The sequence below is a fragment of the Petromyzon marinus genome, chromosome 59, assembly GCF_048934315.1.
Source record: "Petromyzon marinus isolate PM22_M1 ecotype Great Lakes invasive population chromosome 59, UKy_Petmar_22M1.pri1.0, whole genome shotgun sequence".
NCBI classification, from domain to species: domain Eukaryota; kingdom Metazoa; phylum Chordata; class Hyperoartia; order Petromyzontiformes; family Petromyzontidae; genus Petromyzon; species Petromyzon marinus.
This window is the reverse complement of record NC_133725.1, coordinates 5,447,683-5,466,164: the sequence shown is the minus strand read 5'-3', so window position 1 is coordinate 5,466,164 and position 18,482 is coordinate 5,447,683. Positions and strand designations below refer to the sequence as shown.

Here is an 18,482-nt window from a genome sequence, read left to right as displayed (position 1 = left end):
AGAACTCCACGACTCCAGGAAGTGGCCGCGAAGCTTGCCACAACGTAAGGGGACCGTGGCCAATTACAGCCAACGTCAGCTGAGCGTGGACAATTAGACCCAAGCCGAAACATAACATATAAAAAAGAATGTTTAAAAAAATATATTTTTAATGATATAATATAGTATTGTCATCAGTGTGACGTAAGTATAACCAAGTTTGCAGTCGATACCACATTGGGAAGTGGGTTAAAATTGAGTTACAAGATTTGAGGATACAACAGCATCGACAACAACAGACAGAGCGAGTTAAAAGAAAGCGTGTAAAATACAAAATAGGTTCAGTCGTAATACCCACGTCCACGCTTGCGTCATCGTTTGCTCTACGAGCGGTGTGCTTGCGTCATTAATGCGCGGAGAGACCCCCTTCCGAAGGTGTTAAAGAAATCCCCTCGCTCCCCCACTGACGTCCACCCTTGCCCCCCCCGCCCCCCGTGACTGCCTGTGGCGTCCAGGGCGGGCCTATACGGTGAGCCTCGCCCTGCCCGGCTCCATCCTGGAGAACGCGCAGTCGGCCGAGCTGCGCTCGTACCTGGCGGGGCAGGTGGCGCGCGCCCTCACCATCTTCGCCGTCGACGAGGTGGTGGTGTTCGACGAGCAGGGCGCCGACCGCAAGTAGGAAGCGTGGTCGCGCTCCATCGGAATCATTTTTAACTGTCCTGGAGAGATGGGAGGGAGCTGTGAAGCTCTTTTTCGCAGAGGTCCAGAAGGGGCGGGTCAGAAAGTTATGTACGTGTGTGTTGAACTTTTTTCGCACACCGCACGTAGCCAAACCGTGCTAATCATGTGCAGTGGACACTTAGGGGGATGTCTGCCCCATGGATCGTGACGACGATGCAAGAGTAGACCTGGGGTATTCGCCTGCTGCCAGTAGTGGTTGCACACAGTATGCGTGAGACGAAAAGGACAGTCTGGTAGACCCAAGTGTTCGATGTTAGGATCAGAATATTTATTAATACTGGAAGAGTAATCCGATGGAGCTATGAAGCTCTTTTTTCCACAGATGTCCAGGAGGGGCCAATCAGAAGGTTACAACAACAACAAACAGTACAAAAATACGATAGGAGTGTATAGGAAAGGTAGAGACATCACTTACAAATAAAGCTAAATACGGTAAAACCTTGGATTGCGAGTAACTTGGTCTGCGAGTGTTTTGCAAGACGAGCAACATTTTTTAAATAAATATTAATTTGATAAACGAGCGAGGGTTTTGCAATACGAGTAGCAGTACGTATAGACGCTTTGTCTGCCGAGCATCACGTGATCACAACTAATATATATGAGTGCTTTGATATACAAGTGCTTTGGATTACAAACACGTTTCCGGAACGAATTATGCTCGCAATCCAAGGTTTTACTGTAATTGTTTATCTTGCCAGGTAAAGCCGACTGAGGTATTGACTTATTTTTCAGAAGCGACCTGGCCACAAATGACAGCTCAACAAAGTGGCTTATCATGTGGAGCTTTATAGCAGCAAATGTAATCTAAATAAGCTCAATGTGTGTTTCGAAATGTGGCGGGACAAACCGGAGGAGCCGGAGAAAAAAATAAATCCACGCGACCACGGGAGGAGAGAGAGAGAGACGCAAACTCCAAACGCGGGTGGAGGAATCGGCGAGTGAAGCTCACGGCAAACGGTAACCGTGGTAGTAGCAGCAGTAGTAGTAGCGGCGATGGAAGACTCGCCAGGAAGCGACCGAGCAACGGAGTACGGTCCGGCGCTCGATCGACCATCCGTCAGTTTGGCTGCTTTACTCTGAATCCTAGAGCGCACGCATGCACAGGCCTCGAGCCGATCAGCCGCTGGATGAGGGCTTCCCTACGCTGTGCGGGTTGTGGCTGGTTGAGGTTGGGAGTGGGGGGGGGGGTTATTCTGACCTTGCTTCACCACGCTGGTCAGTACAGATGGGTGAAGGCGAGGCGTGCGCAGGTGAAGAGTAATATAATGGATTTCTCAGTTTTTATGCATCGCTCAAAGTGATGCGGAAGTTAACCGTTTGTTTTCTGTATTCGTTGATTTTTTTTTAATCCTCTACGACAGCGCTTCTTCACTAATTCTCGGAGGGCGGTGGGGGGGGGTCACTTTCGCCGATAAGACATCATCGGTGTGAGGGCCGCCACAGATTTGAAACCATTGTTGGGTTTGACAGCAGCACGATGATGATGATGACGATGGGGTGTGTTTTAACTTGTTGTGTATTGCCGGGGTGCCCCACGTCAGGGGCCGCACTAAAGTGCCACCAGGGGCTGCCAGTGGCCCGCGGGAAACTTGCAACGAAAAACACCGGCTTAGACGAACAGTAAAACAATGGCTTTTTCTGTTTTACATCACCCAAAGTAATGCAAAACTTAAGGGCTATTTTTCTGTATTGGTTCATGTGTTTACCCTTTACAATGAGATTTTTTGACCTTTCAGCACACGGGGGTGCCCTGCATTGCTTCGATAACCGCGTCTCCCTTTAAACACAGACTTTTAGTCTCGACCAGCATCGAACCTGCTTTTAAATAACGATACTGATCAATCGATCGATCGATCGACTCTGGTTTTTGCGACGCAACGTGACGCCTCGCCGAGACCGGTTGTCCGTGTCTCGCCAACGTCGCCCGTCTTCCTCTCCGTGCCGCTGCGCTGCGTCGCAGGGGCGCCGAGGGCGAGTCTCCCGGCGCCGGGAAGCACGGTCACGGCAGCGTGCAGCTCGCGCGGATCCTGCAGTACCTCGAGTGCCCACAGTACGTCACCACTCACTTGCCGCTGCCACTGCTACTTCTGCAAGCTGTGCACCATTCGCATTTAACTGTCCGCACAAATCGACTCCACGCTATCTGATGGACCCAACAACTCACTCACCCACTCACCCAGCTACTTATGCACTCTCCCACTCATCCACCCAGCCACTCATCCACCCATCCACTCACCCACCCACTCACCTCGCCCACCCACTCACTCATCCACCCACCCACTCGTCCACCCACCCACTCATCCATCCAGCCACCTACTCGCCCACCCATTCACCCACTCACTCATCCATGCATCCTTTCACCCACCCACTCATCCACCCACCCACCTACCCACTTGTCCACCCACCCACCTACTCACCCACCCACTCGCCTACCCACTCACCCACCCACTCACCCACACATGATGTGTGCGCCGGTCTCCATTGTCATTCGTCGAGACCCTGACATTAAGTAAAAGTGTATGAATGAACTTACTGTACCTTAATTAGGATGATCACTAAATCTCTTGACTTTAACTCATTGCTTTATTGCATCAAATTCTCTCTCATCACTTTACCTGACCACTTACTTTCTCTATGCGTCCCCGTGCTAGTTCCAGATACGATTTGCGGATAGCCAAAATAGCGGATAGCCAAGTTCGTGAATAACTAGGTATTATATGTTAACACCACTTCTGTGTTTACGTGACCATTCACATCCCAAGATATTTGCCACGTGCTCATTATCCGTGTGTTCCCGTACCTTCACAAACTCCGTACACGTGCGGTGAATTAATGTCACGTCGTGCTGTGTTCTGCAGGTACCTTCGGAAAGCTTTCTTCCCAAAGCACAAGGACCTCCAGTACGCAGGTGGGACATTGGGAGCTATAGACACTGGGAGCTCTCGACGGGGAGGGATAGCGTGGCGGTTAGCGCGCTGCGCTACGAACCCGACCGGCCGAATTCGATTCCAGGCTCGCAGTCAACACTGGTGACGATTATCTGACCCGGCCCTGCGGCTACTCTTGGTCGACTCGGCCTCAAACGAGTACTTGGTGCGGTGTGTGATAAACATCGCCACTCGGGAGACAAAGGAAGGCCGAGCGTGGCTGTGGCCACCCACCCCCTCGTGTGCCGTGCCAGCCTTCATAGGTGCTCGCTAACAGCACTTGCCCTCGCAGTCTGTTAAGGCTATAAGGGGGATCTTTGGCTATAGACAACACGGTACCTTTACGTTGGTGACAGCAGAAAGATAACTAATTTTTTTATTTTTTTTATTTTACCAGGTAAGGCCCGCTGAGCTAATCTAGCTCTTTTTCAGAAGCGACCTGGCCACCAATGATTGCTCAACTAAGTGGCTTACCATCATGTGGATGTGTGTGTGTGCGGTCTGTATTTTGAGTTTCATACTTAACTTGCAATTTAGCAATCTTTGATATAGCGTGATCAACCGGACTATGCGTTAATTGTGTTTTGACCGACCGTCTGTGTTGCTTTATATAGTTTCCAAATTTTGCTAAACCCTGTTTGTCTGGTATGCTTCTCTCTCTGTGTCCCCTGTTGTATCTGTGGTAGTTCCCCCTACTTGGGTGTCTGTATATACATCTGAGGTTATGTGTTTCCCCTCTCTCGTAAATTCAGCTCTTCTGTACCTGATGATGGCTGCTTGTGTTGCAACCGAAACGTCGTACGCTATTATGTTATTTTATTATTTCTTCTTTATACGTGACTTTACCGAAAAAACCAAAGAGTAGCAGCCAAATACTCTAAACCAACGGTTCTTAACCTTTGCTGCAACATGTTCCATGTTAATAACTACATAGGGTTTGATGAAACAAAGTAGTTGTGCTTACATGCCCATGCTTAATTTGCGTTTTCAATGATTTACCTTCTGAAACAATCTGGCCACGTCTCGCACCCCCAGAAAGGGCATCTTGTAATCTTGTACCCCCCAGGGGGTGCGTGCACCCCAGGTTAAGAACCACTGCTCTAAACGTACGTTGATTCTAAATGCGGAAGGAAAAGAAAACGGAGGTAGCCGGAGAAATGATTTCGTTGGTTTGCGCCGAAGCCAACAGGTTCCTCTACAAGGCAGGGTTCATGGTCTCCTATGGCTCGAGCACTCTCAACACACACAAAGATTCCACCCCCCCCCCCGTATAGCCCTTAACAGGCGGCTGGTGCTGGTGTGGCATGCCGCCTCTGGAAGCAACTCTGTTGCCCGTACCGCGAGATCGCCGTGTGGCGGTGGCGTGAGACAACAGTATTGGGGGGGGGGGGAGGTACCCTCCGGACTGCACGCCACGCGACGCCCATTCTTTCCCCCCCCCCCAGTGGCAAAAGAGACACGGTGATAGCAATGATAACAATGTCACCGCCGCCGCCGCCACCACCACACGGTGTTCGTTCGCTCTCGCGGACAGAGAGCGTTCTTGGGCACGAGGAGGAAGCAAAGACGAGTTGGGGAGAGAGCGGCCACGCCATGAGCCGGCGTCAACAATTGCCCAAGCTCCACGGTCCTCTCTGTACGAAGGCATCGTCGTCTAACGGGTGATTACACGTGTGGGAGGAAACCCACGCGAGTGAGGGGGAAACGTTCGATCCCCGTACAGACGGAACAGGTGGGGCCCAGGTTTTTGCCGAGTGCCGCCTTCCGGCGGAGCCAGGGGTGCGGACTCCTCCTCGACGCCCACCCACGGGTAGAGAGGGAGTTTCCCAACATCTGTGCGGTGGCCCACGAGCCTCTCGCTGCTGCCGCCGCTGCCTGCGCGCGGCGCTGGCTTACAGGCCACGCCGCTCGCTTGGCTGCCCTACCGACGCCGCCGCCGCCGCCCGGCTAATGCCTGCCCTTGTGCCGCACCGCGGCCGCCGCTGCCTGTGACTGCCCGTGGCTGCCTAGGGCTGCTGAACCCCGTCGACAGCCCTCACCACATGCGGCGTGACGAGGAGAGCCCCTACCGTGAGGGTGTCGTGCTCGAGCAGCACGGAGCGCCCGGGGCCAGCGCCAGCGCCAGCGCCAACTGCGGCCTCTACAAGGCAAGGGGGGGGGAGGGGGGGTGAGGGGGTGGGGGTGGTCCCCGCTCGTCCATCCATAGCTCCCGCCACTCGCACCCACCCTAGGTAGCTACGGGAAGCCACTGGAGCCACCTGGATCGAAAACTTTGTGCCATTATTTTGTTGTCCTCCCCCCAAGCGCGCCTTCCGATTAGCACGGTTGGCTACGTATGGTGCGAAAGAAGTTTAACATACATTCACAGACAAAGCCATGAACAAGTCCTGCTCGCGACCACCTTCAAAGCCCTGGACAACACAACACCTTTGTCTCCTCATGGGTGATGTTCATTCACTGCACCGAGTAATTATCTAAGGCTTAGTGAACCTAGGAGAGTCTCCAGACCAGTTCAGATATTCGCCACCAGTGCTGGCTGAGAAAGGGAATGTAACTCGGGTAGCCAAGTTCATAGCGCAATGGACTAACCACTGTGCCACCGCTCCCCAGCACTCACAGACAGACTCACACACTCGCACGTGCACACACACACACACTTAAAATTGGTCACGGTTTCTGTACGGCAACATGACATTTGGTCACACGTAAACGCTCTGTAAAACTACGCAATGTGTTGTACTGCACAGTCTTTAGATGCAGTCCCAGTTGGAGGTTACATAAAACACACAGTTGGAATGTGTCGGTGGATTGTGTCGGTGGATTGTGTCGGTGGATTGTGTCGGATTGTGTTGGTGGATTGTCTCGGATGGTGTTGGTGGATTTTGTCAGTGGCTTTAGCCGGTGGATTGTGTCAGTGGATTGTGTCGGTGGATTGTGTCGGTAAAATGTGTCGGTGGATTGTGTCGGTAAATTGTGTTGCGTCCCGGTAGGAGGTGACGATCGACAGGAAGCTGCAGCCCGGCACGAGAGTCACCGTGCAGATGGAGGGCAACAGCGCGGGTTGGTTGACAACCACCCATCCATCACCACCATCCATCCACCACCACCTACCACCACCACCCATCACCCAGCACCACCCATCCATCACCACAAACCATCCACCACCACTCATCACCCACCACCACCCATCACCACCACCCATCCACCACCAACACCCACCACCACCCACCCACCCCCACTCGCCACCCACCACCACGCATATGTAGCCAACCGTGCTAATCGGAGGTGCGGCGGCGGAAGGACGACAAGCCAAACGCAAAAAGCGTTTAGATAAAGAAATGCAAAAGGCGGTTCAAAAGCGTCTTCGGGAACTGAATTCATTTCGGCTCGCGGAGCGGAACGTCGGACATCGCGGCGAACGACGCGCCGCACGCTTCCCCCGAGCACGTCACAGAGCTGCGCGCGGATCGCCACCCCCCCGCCACCCACCCCCGCGCTTACGATTTGTTCCGTGTGTGAACATCGGCAGGGAGGGTGGTGGCGCCGCACGTTCCGCGCACGCGGGCGGGTATCTACTGGGGCTACACGGTGCGGCTGGCGTCGGGCCTCGGTGAGTGCGCGCGCGGGCGCTAGCCGCACCGCCGGTTAGCGCGGTTGGACACATTGATGCCCATAGACTCAACACTACCCCATAGATCATTAGACCTCCTTTGCCAGTACCAAAATGTAATAATAGGGGTTTTTTTCCCTTTTTTCTGGCAACAAAACTGAAACCTTTTTACAAGGATTCATGTTTACTGCATTAACCACAATACCTGCAGTCAAAATGCAAACAAAAAACATACTATGATGATATATGGCATTGTCCTTGAAACTGATTGGTCCACACCAAGGGACAGCTTTCTTTTGAGCCTCGAGCCAATTGGTGCTCGACCAGATGACGCCAAAAGGCGTACAGCTCAAAGACAATGCACTATCAAAGTAATGAGGGCTCGGGGTGAGCATCTTCATCATTAGACTCAACACTGCCTATAGACTCAACACTGCCCATAGACTCAACACTGCCCATAGACTCAACACTGCCCATAGACTAACACTACCCATAGACTCAACACTGCCCATAGACTCAACACTACCCATAGACTTAACACTACCCATAGACTTAACACTACCCATAGACTAAACACTGCCCATAGATCAGGGGTGGGGAACATCCAGCCCACGGGCCATATAAGGCTTGCGAAATCATTTGTCAGTTCCAGTCATCACATTAGGGGTGAGTTAATTAAATGTTTGACCAAATATAACAGGCTAATCTTTAAGTTGATACTTTTGTATGGCCCGCAAATGATGTTATTAATGTCCAAATGGCCCTTGGCAGAAAAAAGGTTCCCCACCCCTGCGCATAGATGAACACTGCCCATAGACTCAACACTGCCCATAGACTCAACACTGCCCATAGACTCAACACTGCCCATAGACTCAACACTGCCCATAGACTCAACACTGCCCATAGACTCAACACTGCCCATAGACTCAACACGGCCTATAGACTCAACACTGCCCATAGACTCAACACTGCCCATAGACTCAACACTACCCATAGACTGAACACTACCCATAGACTGAACACTACCCATAGACTTAACGCTGACCCATATACTTAGACGGTTGGCTTTGTGCGGTGGGAAAGAGAAGTTCAACGTACATACATACAACGCGCGTTTAGAGTATTTGACTACTGCTATAAATGTATACGTGATAAGCCATTTGGTTGAGATATTATTTGTGGCCAGGTCACTTCTGAAAAAGAGCTCAGTGGCCCTTTAGACGGTAAAATAAAAATCGTTAACAGCGCTGTCACTGCGTTTTTGTTTTTGAACGGATTCCCCTGCAGGCGATGTGTTCACCGGGTGTCCTTTCAAGGGCGGCTACGACCTGACCATCGGCACGTCCGAGAGGGGCACGAGCGTGGACGACGTGAGCCTCCCTCCATTCAGGTAATGCTGCTGCTGCTGCTGCGGGTGGTGGGTGGTGGTGGTGGGTGGTGGTGGTGGGTGGTGGTGGTGGGTGATGGTGATGGATGGGTGGTGGTGGATGGTGATGGATGGTGGTTGATGGGTGGTAGTGGGTGGTGGTGGTGGATGGGTGGTGGTGGATGGGTGGTGGTGGATGATTGGTGGTGATGGATGGGTGGTGGTGGTGGTAGGTGGTTGTGGTGGGTGATGGGTGGTGGTGGTGTGTGGTGGTGGTGGGTGGTGGATGGGTGGTGGTGATGGATGGGTGGCGGTGGGTGATGGGTGGCGGTGGTGGGTTGTGGTGGTGGATGGGTGGTGGTGGATGGGTGGTGGTGGGTGGTTAGCGGGGGTGGGTGGGTGGATGGTCTGCGGTCTTCGTACACAGGAACCTCGGCATCTTAAAACATATCTAGACACCTCCGATTATTCAGCTTTTTTGCGAAATCAGAAAATGGCTCGTCGCATTCACATTATTTTTCCGTGTCTTCGTGCTTAGCTTCGCGATTTGTGCTGAGTATCTGTTGTAGCGCTTTGAGATCCCTCAAGAAAGGTGCTTTATACGTATAAATATTATGAACTAACCAGGTTAGGAAAGGTCATGCATGTGCGTGGATTACATAGCGCTATCCAGCGTGCTTTTATCAAGTATTTGATTAGCAGTGTGAAAGCCGGCCCGGTAACTGCTATGTCAGGACGAAATACATTTTTATATTTCACTTGGACGTGTGTCTCCATGTCTTGGGTAACCATTGGATCCGCGTGTAGAGGAGTATATTGAGGAACAATGAGGGGGCCAACAGGAGGCGCGAGCGGGCTGACTGCCGAGGATGACGTCACGTCACGGGTGTTGTAAGGGGGGGTGGGTACCTTCGGGAACAAAGGCGGGTCCGAGCTAGGGGGAGGAGCCGCCAAAGGGGTACTTAAGGGGGACCCCGTGACGAAGGCGTGGTCGTTGTGGGGAGCCAGGGCAAGCATCGGCGGGAAGAGGTCTCTCCCTCCTCGTCGCTGGGTGGTGTTGGCTGAACCCCCGTCCCGGGCAGACGAGTGGGAGAGCCGAGGGGATAGCCGAGAGTAGGGCTCTGAGCATTCAGTAAGGATCGCCTGAGAGAGAGAGTTTCTCTCTCCTCGTCGCCGGGGGGTGTTGGATGAACCCCCGCCCCGGCCAGACGAGTGAGAGAACCCCAAGGGATAGCCGAGGGTAGGACGACATAGTGTTCGGGGGTCTGGGGTAAGGACCAAGAATAGAGAGCACCTACCTCTGGTGTGAGCTTAAGTGTCGAATGTACTTGTGTTTAATGAACGGCAACAGCCCTTAATAGTATTCCACGTCTCCGCGTGGTCTTACCGCACAACACGTGCAGCCAGTTTTTATTTTTAAGCGTTATGCTCCTCGTAACAACGCGCACCTCGGATTGGCGCGGTTGGCTACGTACGGTGCGAAAGGAGTTGGACGTACGTACGCACAAAACCGCCACGAGCATTGGGCCGTCTTCACGAGCGCTTTCGTGACCTCGTCTTAAGAGGCTCGACGTGGCGCGCGTCGCCGACGGATGGCGCGCGTGCGGTGTGCGGTCGTGTGCGCGATGCCACAGGTCGACTCGGCCTTCTGGTGCGGTGTGTGAACATCAGCACCGGGGAGACAAACTACGGCCGGGCATAATCCCGGCCAACCACCCCTTTCGTGTGCCCTTCCGGCCTTCATAACTGCTACTCGCTAACAGCACTCTCCCCGCCAGTCTATTAAAGGCTACACCTGGGGGGGGGGGGATCTTTGTCTCGGATAACCCCACAGGCATCTGCTGCTGGTGTTCGGCGGCCTGCAGGGACTGGAGTCGAGCCTGGCGAGCGACCGGAGGCTTCGCGTCGCCGAGCCGAGCCTCCTCTTCAACCTCTACCTCAATACCTGCCCCGGCCAGGCGAGCCGCACCATCCGCACCGAGGTGATGCCTCGCCGCGGCCTGCAGTGCCACGGCCGGCCTGGCATAGCCGTATACGCAATAATTTTTCACCGCCAACCGGGTGGTGTTCGGTGGCGGTGGTGACGCGGGTCATTGCTAACCATGCAACGCAGCTGCACGACAGCTGGAGCTCTCCATAATAATAATTGAACAAAAATACTTCGATTCGTCGACGGGTCATGATGAATGCACGTGCTTTTGAACTCTGTAGCCTATCTATACCCCTGTACTGCAGTAATGTACTTGAAGTTAATTAAAGTGGATGTTTTGTGTATGGCCCAAGTGGATGGGGGGGCAATGGATTCAGCGTTGACGTCACCATTCCCCCCCGGGGAAGCGAATGATGCAACCACCGGTGACTGAATTCAGCAAATCGTGGTCTCAACACCGCGTGCGTGCTAAATAAATCATCAAATAGCGCTATTGGTGGAGAGATGTTAACTACCCCGCCTGGTATGCAGGGGGTCGTGGGTTCGATCCCAACCCTGATGCCTGCTGAATATTTGGAGTTTGCGTAGTCTCTCTCCCTGTGGTTGCGTGGATTTCTTTCCGGGTCCTCTGGTTTTTCCCATCACATTTAGAATCGACATCACGCATTTTTGAGTATTTGGCTGCTCTACCTTTCCACGTTAGAAGCCATTTCGTTGAGCTATCATTTTGTGGGCCAGGTCGCTTCTGAAAAATATCCATACAGCTCAGTGGGCCTTACCCGGTAAAGCAATGTAATAGATTATGAAAAAAATAGTTTTTAATCGTGCCGACGCTGTTTCTTGTGTGGGACCGCGTGCCGCTCACAGGAGGCCATCCTCATCAGCCTGGCGATGCTGAGGCCCAAGATCACCGCCAGGGCCACGCGGACGGGCAGCGGCGGCTGCACGGACGCCCGGTAGAATGTTCCGTTGCCGCGGACGCCCGGTAGAACGGTCCGTTGCCACTGTCGGAAGCATGAGACATCGACAGCAGTAGGTCGGAGGAGGCTCGTGTCGCGATGGCGGGCGCTAGGGGCGGCTACGTATGTAACAGGGTCTGCCTGGCTGCAGCGGTGATGGGAAGGTGGTAGGATGGCCACCCAAAGACGCAAAGCCGCGAGGGGGAAACCGGATATGTACGAGTACGGAGGTCTTTACACGGGTTTCTCAGTTTTTTACGCGCGCATTACAAAGGTGTACGCCTACGGTCAGCTCGTTTAACCCCTTTCCCGTTCCGAGACGTCTGTCTGCAAGTTGCAGGGGTTGGAGGTCTTCCCGTTCACCGCCGAATCTCGGAACCCGCGCTAGCGGTTCAGCGTTCATTTTATTTATAGCGACGTAGCAGCAGCCGCGCTGCTGTTTTTAAAGACATCGCGCTCGCCGCAGAGAACCGTAGCGGCACGGCCGCCACTCTACGATAGCCGGCGCCAAACTGTGCCGCACGCCCTCCCGTGTGGCCTTGTGGGAGCCTCGGGGAACGTCTTTGGACCTGAAGACGTACCGATGAAGATGTTTCATTTTAAATATCGTCATCGGAAGAAAAACCGATGACGCCCAGCTATGTCATCGGATTTGGAAAGGGTTAATTATCTGGGGTAACGGTGGGGTGGAGGGGGGGGGGGCCTGAATAAAACCAAAACATCAATTATGCAACACACATGTACATTGTCCACGCAGAATGGAGGTGAGGATGCAAGGATCCTTCGTCTATATATATTTTTATTGCTTCTTAAAAGTAATTGGTTTTGCGCAGTAGCGGCGACTCGAGTCACCGACCCAGGACGAGTGAGGAGGAGCGAGTAATTAAACCGGTGTGCCCATGAAGATGTCTCAAACCGCAAGTACGGTTGGTCAAACCACATCCGCGCCTCCGATTAGCACGGTTGGCTACGTATGTTGCGAAAGAAGTTCAACAAATATACACAATTCCCACTGACTTAACACTGCCCACAGACTCAACACTGCGCCTCCGATGGGGACGGTTGGCTACATAGTGCGAAAAGGAGTTCAATGTACAAGACGTACACAACACAGGTGAGCAGCAGTCCGCTGTGTCGTGTGACACACGCTCGCGTTACACGACCGATAACAAGAGACAGCAAAGAGGTGGTTGTCGGCAGAGGTGTGTACTGCCTTCAGGGTTTGCTAAAGTATTTCGTTTTCCAATGCACCAATTTCATAAGGCTAAGGACTTGCGATTGAATAAGTGCACAGTGAGAATGCAGAGTTCACACGATCAAAAACATTACCAAGTTACCAAGCCTTCAGCGTGCACAACATTATTTGGCACGTGACGTGATGGGTACTGCGAGATCCGACCGTGGTCCGTCCAGTGCTCGCTGAGCTGCATTGGCTTCCGGTTTGCCGAACGAATACGTTATCATGAGGTTGCACTCGATGCACAAGAAAGTGCTTGCCGCAAATGAACCACAATTCCTTGCTGATCTCAAGAAGCATAAATCAAATTTCGATTTAAAGCTTTCGTGACTGCAGGGATTCATCTTCTTTGGTTCTTTCGGTAAAGTCACGTAGAAGGAGAATAAAATAATAAATTGATAAAATAAAATAACACAATAATATTCTCACGACGTTTCGGTCACGACAAAAGCGGCCTTCATCAGGTGAAGGGACGAGACTGTCTGGAGGACAGCGCTGGAGCGCACAAAGCCACGCTCAGATCGCGACCTTTAAGCTGTGTGAGAAGAAACAGAGCGCCCTGACAAAGGAATTAGCATAGAATTTAGCATTGAAATAGCTGAGTGATTAGCTTGAGTGATTAGCTGATCACTCAGCTAGCTTGCTAATCACTCAGATATTTCAATGCTAAATTCTATGCTAATTCCTTTGTCAAGGTGCTGTTTCTTCTCACACAGTTTAAAGGTCGCAATCTGAGCGTTGCTTTGTGCGCTCCAGTGCTGTCCTCCAGACAGTCTCGTCCCTTCACCTGATGAAGGCCGCTTGTGTCGTGGCCAAAACGTCGTGAGAATTTTATTGTGTTATTTTATTTGATCAATTTATTATTTTATTCTCATTCTATGTGACTTTACCGAAAGAACCAAAGAAGAAGCATAAAATCACCACGCAGATTCCGGTCATCCTCGCAGCGGCTTTTGGCTCGGCCATCGAACAAAGACGGTCAACAACCGCATTGCGCGGCGCTTTCAGATGCGCTTCCTGCCGAAAGGAAGCCACCCGAGCCACGCACCTTTTAAATCATCATCAAGAACTGCCTTTTGTGTTTTAGTTTGTTGTCCCTTCCCCCGCGCCTCCAATTAACACGGTTGGCTACGTACGGTGCGTGAAAGAAGTTCAACGCACATATGACCTCGGTTACCGTTGCCCTATGGGCCCTGGTGCAGTTGCAGCGCCTGCACACTCAGGAGTGCTACACCGCCGTGCTGTGCAACAGAGCCTTGTTGTGAAGTGTTTGGTATTTTGATTGAAAGCTTTCGGGACTTGCAGTAATTCATATTCTTAGCTCTTTCGGTAAAGTCACGTTGAAGGGAAACAATAAAATAAATATTAAAAATACACCGTTTAAAAATAAATTAATGCAAACCGATGCACCTGATGACGACCGTTTGTGTTATGGTCGAAACGTCGTGAGAATTTTTTTGTTTTATATATATTTTATTATTTTATTGTTTCCCTTCAACGTGACTTTACCGAAAGAGCTAAGACTATGAATAAGTGTTTGGTATTTTGACGGAGTTAGTGCGTATGAACAAATGTGTTTCAATTGGTAAATAAAGAAGTGGTTGTAACTGCGCTCGCATTGCATGGATTTCACTCCTGGGCATTATCACAAATTCATACACGGCGATCCATTTTGAGGTACACCACTGAAATAACGAGACTTTGTAGAGCAAACTGCATTTTATTTAAAGCTCTGCGTATGTGTCCAACCAAGTCTGTTAAGTTGCCCTACATTAATTGACCAACATTAACTGCTTTTTGTATTTTTTTTGTCCTTCCTCCACACCTCCGATGAGCACGGTTGGCCACGTACTGCGTAAAAGAAGTTCAACATCCATACGAAAGCAGTCAGTCCGATTTGGCGTTCGACATCACTTGTGGGGTATCTATGAATGGATCAGCGTGCGGACATTCAGGTGCGCGAACTGTTTTAAAACCGTGAAAGGTAAAGAGTTTCTCAATGTGCTCAGGTGTTCTACACGGCTTCATACCTCCTCGGGTTCATGTCAGTGGCCTCTCTCGGGTCTGTGTACGTGAAGGACTGCGCTCGTTACATATGCTATGGTTCCTTGTCAATATAACGCCGTATGAAAGCCTCCCGATACCGTTGAGAACCCCGACCGCCATGGTGACGAGATGTTAACTACCTCACCTGGTGTACAGGAGTTTGTGCATTCGATCCCGACCCTTGACAAAGCCTGCTGTATATTTGGAGTTTGCGTGTCTCTCTCTCCCCGTGGATTTTTCTATGGGTCCTCCGGTGTTTCCCTCCAAATTTAGAATGAATGTGTGTTTTAAGATTATTTGGCTGCTACACTTTTCCACGTGACAAGCTGCTTCGTTGCTCTGTCATTTGTGGCCAGGTCGCTTCTCAAAAAGAGCTATATAGCTCGGTGAGCCCTTACCTCGTAAAATACGAAAAGTTTAAATTTTGATTTAAAGCTTTCGTGACTGCAGTAATTCATATTCTTAGCTCTTTCGGTAAAGTCACGTTGAAGGGAAACAATAAAATAATAAAATATATATAAAACAATAAAAATTCTCATGACGTTTTGACCATAACACGACCGTTTGTGTTATGGTCGAAACGTCGTGAGAATTTTTATTGTTTTATATATCTTATTTGATTGTTTCCCTTCAACGTGACTTTACCGAAAGAGCTAAGAATACGAAAAGTTTAGTTTATATTTTGATTTAAAGCTTTCGTGACTGCAGGGATTCATATTCTTGGTTCTTTCAGTAAAGTCACGTAGAAGGGAAACAATAAAATAATAAAAATATAAAACAATAAAATTATCACGATGTTTCGAATGCAACACAAGCAATCATCATCAGGTGTGTAAGCCACAGCAATAATTTTTTTCAAATTGTCTTGCTGTGGTTTTCACACCTGATGATGATTGCTTGTGTTGCAGTCGAAAAGTCGTGAATTTGATTGTTTTATATTTTTATTATTTTATTGTTTCCCTTCTACGTGACTTTACCGAAAGAACCAAGAATATAGTTTAGTTTATAATCTTGATTTGAAGCTTTCGTTACTGCAGGAATCCATACTCTTTTGGTTCTTTCGGTAGAGTCACGTAGGTTAGAAAGTTAATAGGTCACAACGTTTCGATCGCAACAGAGGCCACCGTCATCAGGTGTGAAACAAACACAGCAGGAGAACTGCCGACGGAGGCGAAAGAGCTGCTGCAACAAGAGGTTATATAGGCTTTAGGAGAGCCCCAATCCAAGGGTAAGTGTTAATGCGAGCCGTCTCACATTAACATGCTAATCTCTTGCATTTACGTACAGATTCCTTCTCTAGCTCCGGCCCCCTTACCCTTGGGTTGGGCCCACCAAAAGCCTATATAACCTCTTGTTGCAGCAGCTCTTTCTCCTACGTCGGCAGTTCTCCTGCTGCGTTTGTGTCACCTGATGACGGTGGCTTGTGTTGCGATCGAAACGTCGCGACCTATTAATTTTCTACATACGTGACTTTACCGAAAGAACCAAAGAGTATAGTTGAGTTTATAGTTTACTTCTTGTCCCGCGCTGACTCGTCCGAGTGACAACCTCGCTGCGACATACGTAGTAGCGATAGAAGGGAAATGAGGAGGCGACTGACCCGCCGACGAGCGAGTGATTGGAGTGAATCATCAGAGATTGCTGTTTGTGTTTAGTTTGTCGTTCTTCCCCCGCACCTCCGATTAGCACGGTTGGCTACGTACGGTGCAAAATAATTTCAACGTACATACGAATCGGTGTCGTGCTGGTTCATCTATCGCCGACAGCTTTTCAATGAAATCCAACATTTACAACATTTGCAATTTTCAATTTAAAGCTTTCGTGACTGCAGGGATTAATATTCTTGGTTCTTTCGGTAAAGTCACGTAGAAGGGAAATAATAAAATAATAAAAATTAAACAATACAATTCTCACGACGTTTCGATTGCAACACAAGCAATCATCACATCAGGTGTGAAAATTTTCTTGCTGTGGTTTTTTCACACCTGATGATGATTGCTTGTGTTGCAATGGAAACGTCGCGAGAATGAAATTTTTATTTATTTTTTTATTTCCCTTCTACGTGACTTTACCGAAAGAACCAAGAATAACATTGGCAAGATTTTACTCCGGGCTGGTTCTCGAAGTTCTGAATCCAGTAGTGGCCAACGTACGAGCAATGCCATCTCTTTTACTCGCAGCAGTCAGCTCAACGTCCCGGTTAGCACATCCTGGATTTCCATCGTCGTCGTCGTGCGTATCCGGGTCCGTCTCGTCCCCGCCCAACCTCTCGATGTCGATCAAGAAATTGTGAAGTACGCACGCGGCACTGATAACGGCTGGGATGTAAGCGACCGCCGTCATGTCGAGGTACTTGAGCCTCCTCCACTTGCGCCTGAGTAGACCAAAAGCTCTCTCTATGTCCGCCCTCGTTGAGCCGTGGACCCTGTTGTAATTCCTCTGAAGCTCGGTGAGATGTCCGTCGTCTCCGTACGGCGATAGGAGGAAAGTCTCCAGAGGGTATGCCGAGTCCGCCAGCAGGTGGTAGTCCATCGTGCGTAGGCCCTCAAGGCGACTCCACAGCGGGCTTTTCCTCAGGGCCTCGGCACCCTCCGTGGATCCCGGCCGGCCCGTGTCGACGTCCAGGAACCTCAGCCTGCTGTCGCAAACCGCTTGCAGGTGAATGCTGGGGAAACCGCTCCTGTTGACGTACGCGTTCCTGCGCGACGGCGGTCCTCGAATGGGGATGTGCGTTCCGCCCAGAGCTCCGACGACGCCGGGAAATCCGCTTTTGTCTCGAAATCCTTGAGCGACTTTGGCCAACTGGTCGACGGAGGGCCACTTAATGGCCTCCGCTTGGCACTTGGAGAGAGCCTGCACGACGCTGCGGAACACGTAGTGCAGCGTTCCTTTTCCCATCCCGAACCGGTTGGCGACGTCTTGAAACGACTCCTGGTTGCCCAACAGCCAAAGGGAGCACAGGATTTTCTTTTCCATGCCCACGCTTCTGTTCGCGAATTGTGGCGCCAGACGCTCGCACAGAGTCTGCGATGAAGAAAACAGTACAAATGGGAGTTATCGCAAGGCCGTAATTATAATATATATGGGGGGGGGGACGTATCCCCACCCCCCAATATTCAAATATGCTCAAAATGTCCCCCCCAATATATTGCTATAAAATAGATTTCTGTTGATATGATTGTGGTTATGGTTGTACTTTATTAATCCCTAATCTCTGGCATTACATACAATGAAACAAGAAAAAGTAAAAACAGAGCAATGTAATACAATACACTATTAGACATTATTGTAAAAAAAAAAGTCCATCCAATGTGTTAGTGATTTTTTTTATTTTAGGCAGGAAATGGCATGAAATTAGTTTTCAAATTGAGATTTTTTTCTGGGGGGGGGGGACCCCTAGACCCCCTGGAAGATTTGGTACCCCCCCAATGTTGACTCCCATGGCTACGGCCTTGGGTTATCGTAACGGCGATACGAGTGGAAAATCTTTACAAAACACAAGATCATTTCAAAGGTCTATTCAAGGTGGGTGGGTGTGTTTGTAGAGTGGGGAGCGGTGGCGCAGCGGTTAGCGCGCTGCGAACCCGGCGACCCGAGTTCCCGCTCACGGCCAATACCAGTGACGATTATCTAGGTCGACTCAGCCTCAAATGAGTACCTGGTGCGGTGTGTAAACATCGCCAATGG

At 50.6% G+C, this 18,482-nt stretch overlaps 1 protein-coding gene across 5 annotated transcripts in view; it reads left to right on the top strand.

The window, feature by feature from the left end:
* Positions 1 to 14,361, top strand: part of SPOUT1 (SPOUT domain containing methyltransferase 1) — a 33,996-nt gene extending 19,635 nt beyond the window's left edge. For all 5 annotated transcript variants that reach the window (XM_032976438.2, XM_076053198.1, XM_032976437.2 and 2 more), the window contains 9 exons: positions 495 to 654; positions 2,681 to 2,770; positions 3,579 to 3,628; positions 5,658 to 5,794; positions 6,638 to 6,707; positions 7,177 to 7,257; positions 8,545 to 8,647; positions 10,458 to 10,605; positions 11,421 to 14,361. In XM_032976438.2, the coding sequence (XP_032832329.1) occupies positions 495 to 654; positions 2,681 to 2,770; positions 3,579 to 3,628; positions 5,658 to 5,794; positions 6,638 to 6,707; positions 7,177 to 7,257; positions 8,545 to 8,647; positions 10,458 to 10,605; positions 11,421 to 11,513 (932 nt within the window). In that variant the 3' untranslated portion in view covers positions 11,514 to 14,361. The remainder of the gene's footprint in view (positions 1 to 494; positions 655 to 2,680; positions 2,771 to 3,578; positions 3,629 to 5,657; positions 5,795 to 6,637; positions 6,708 to 7,176; positions 7,258 to 8,544; positions 8,648 to 10,457; positions 10,606 to 11,420) is intronic.
* The last annotated feature ends 4,121 nt before the right edge of the window (positions 14,362 to 18,482 follow it).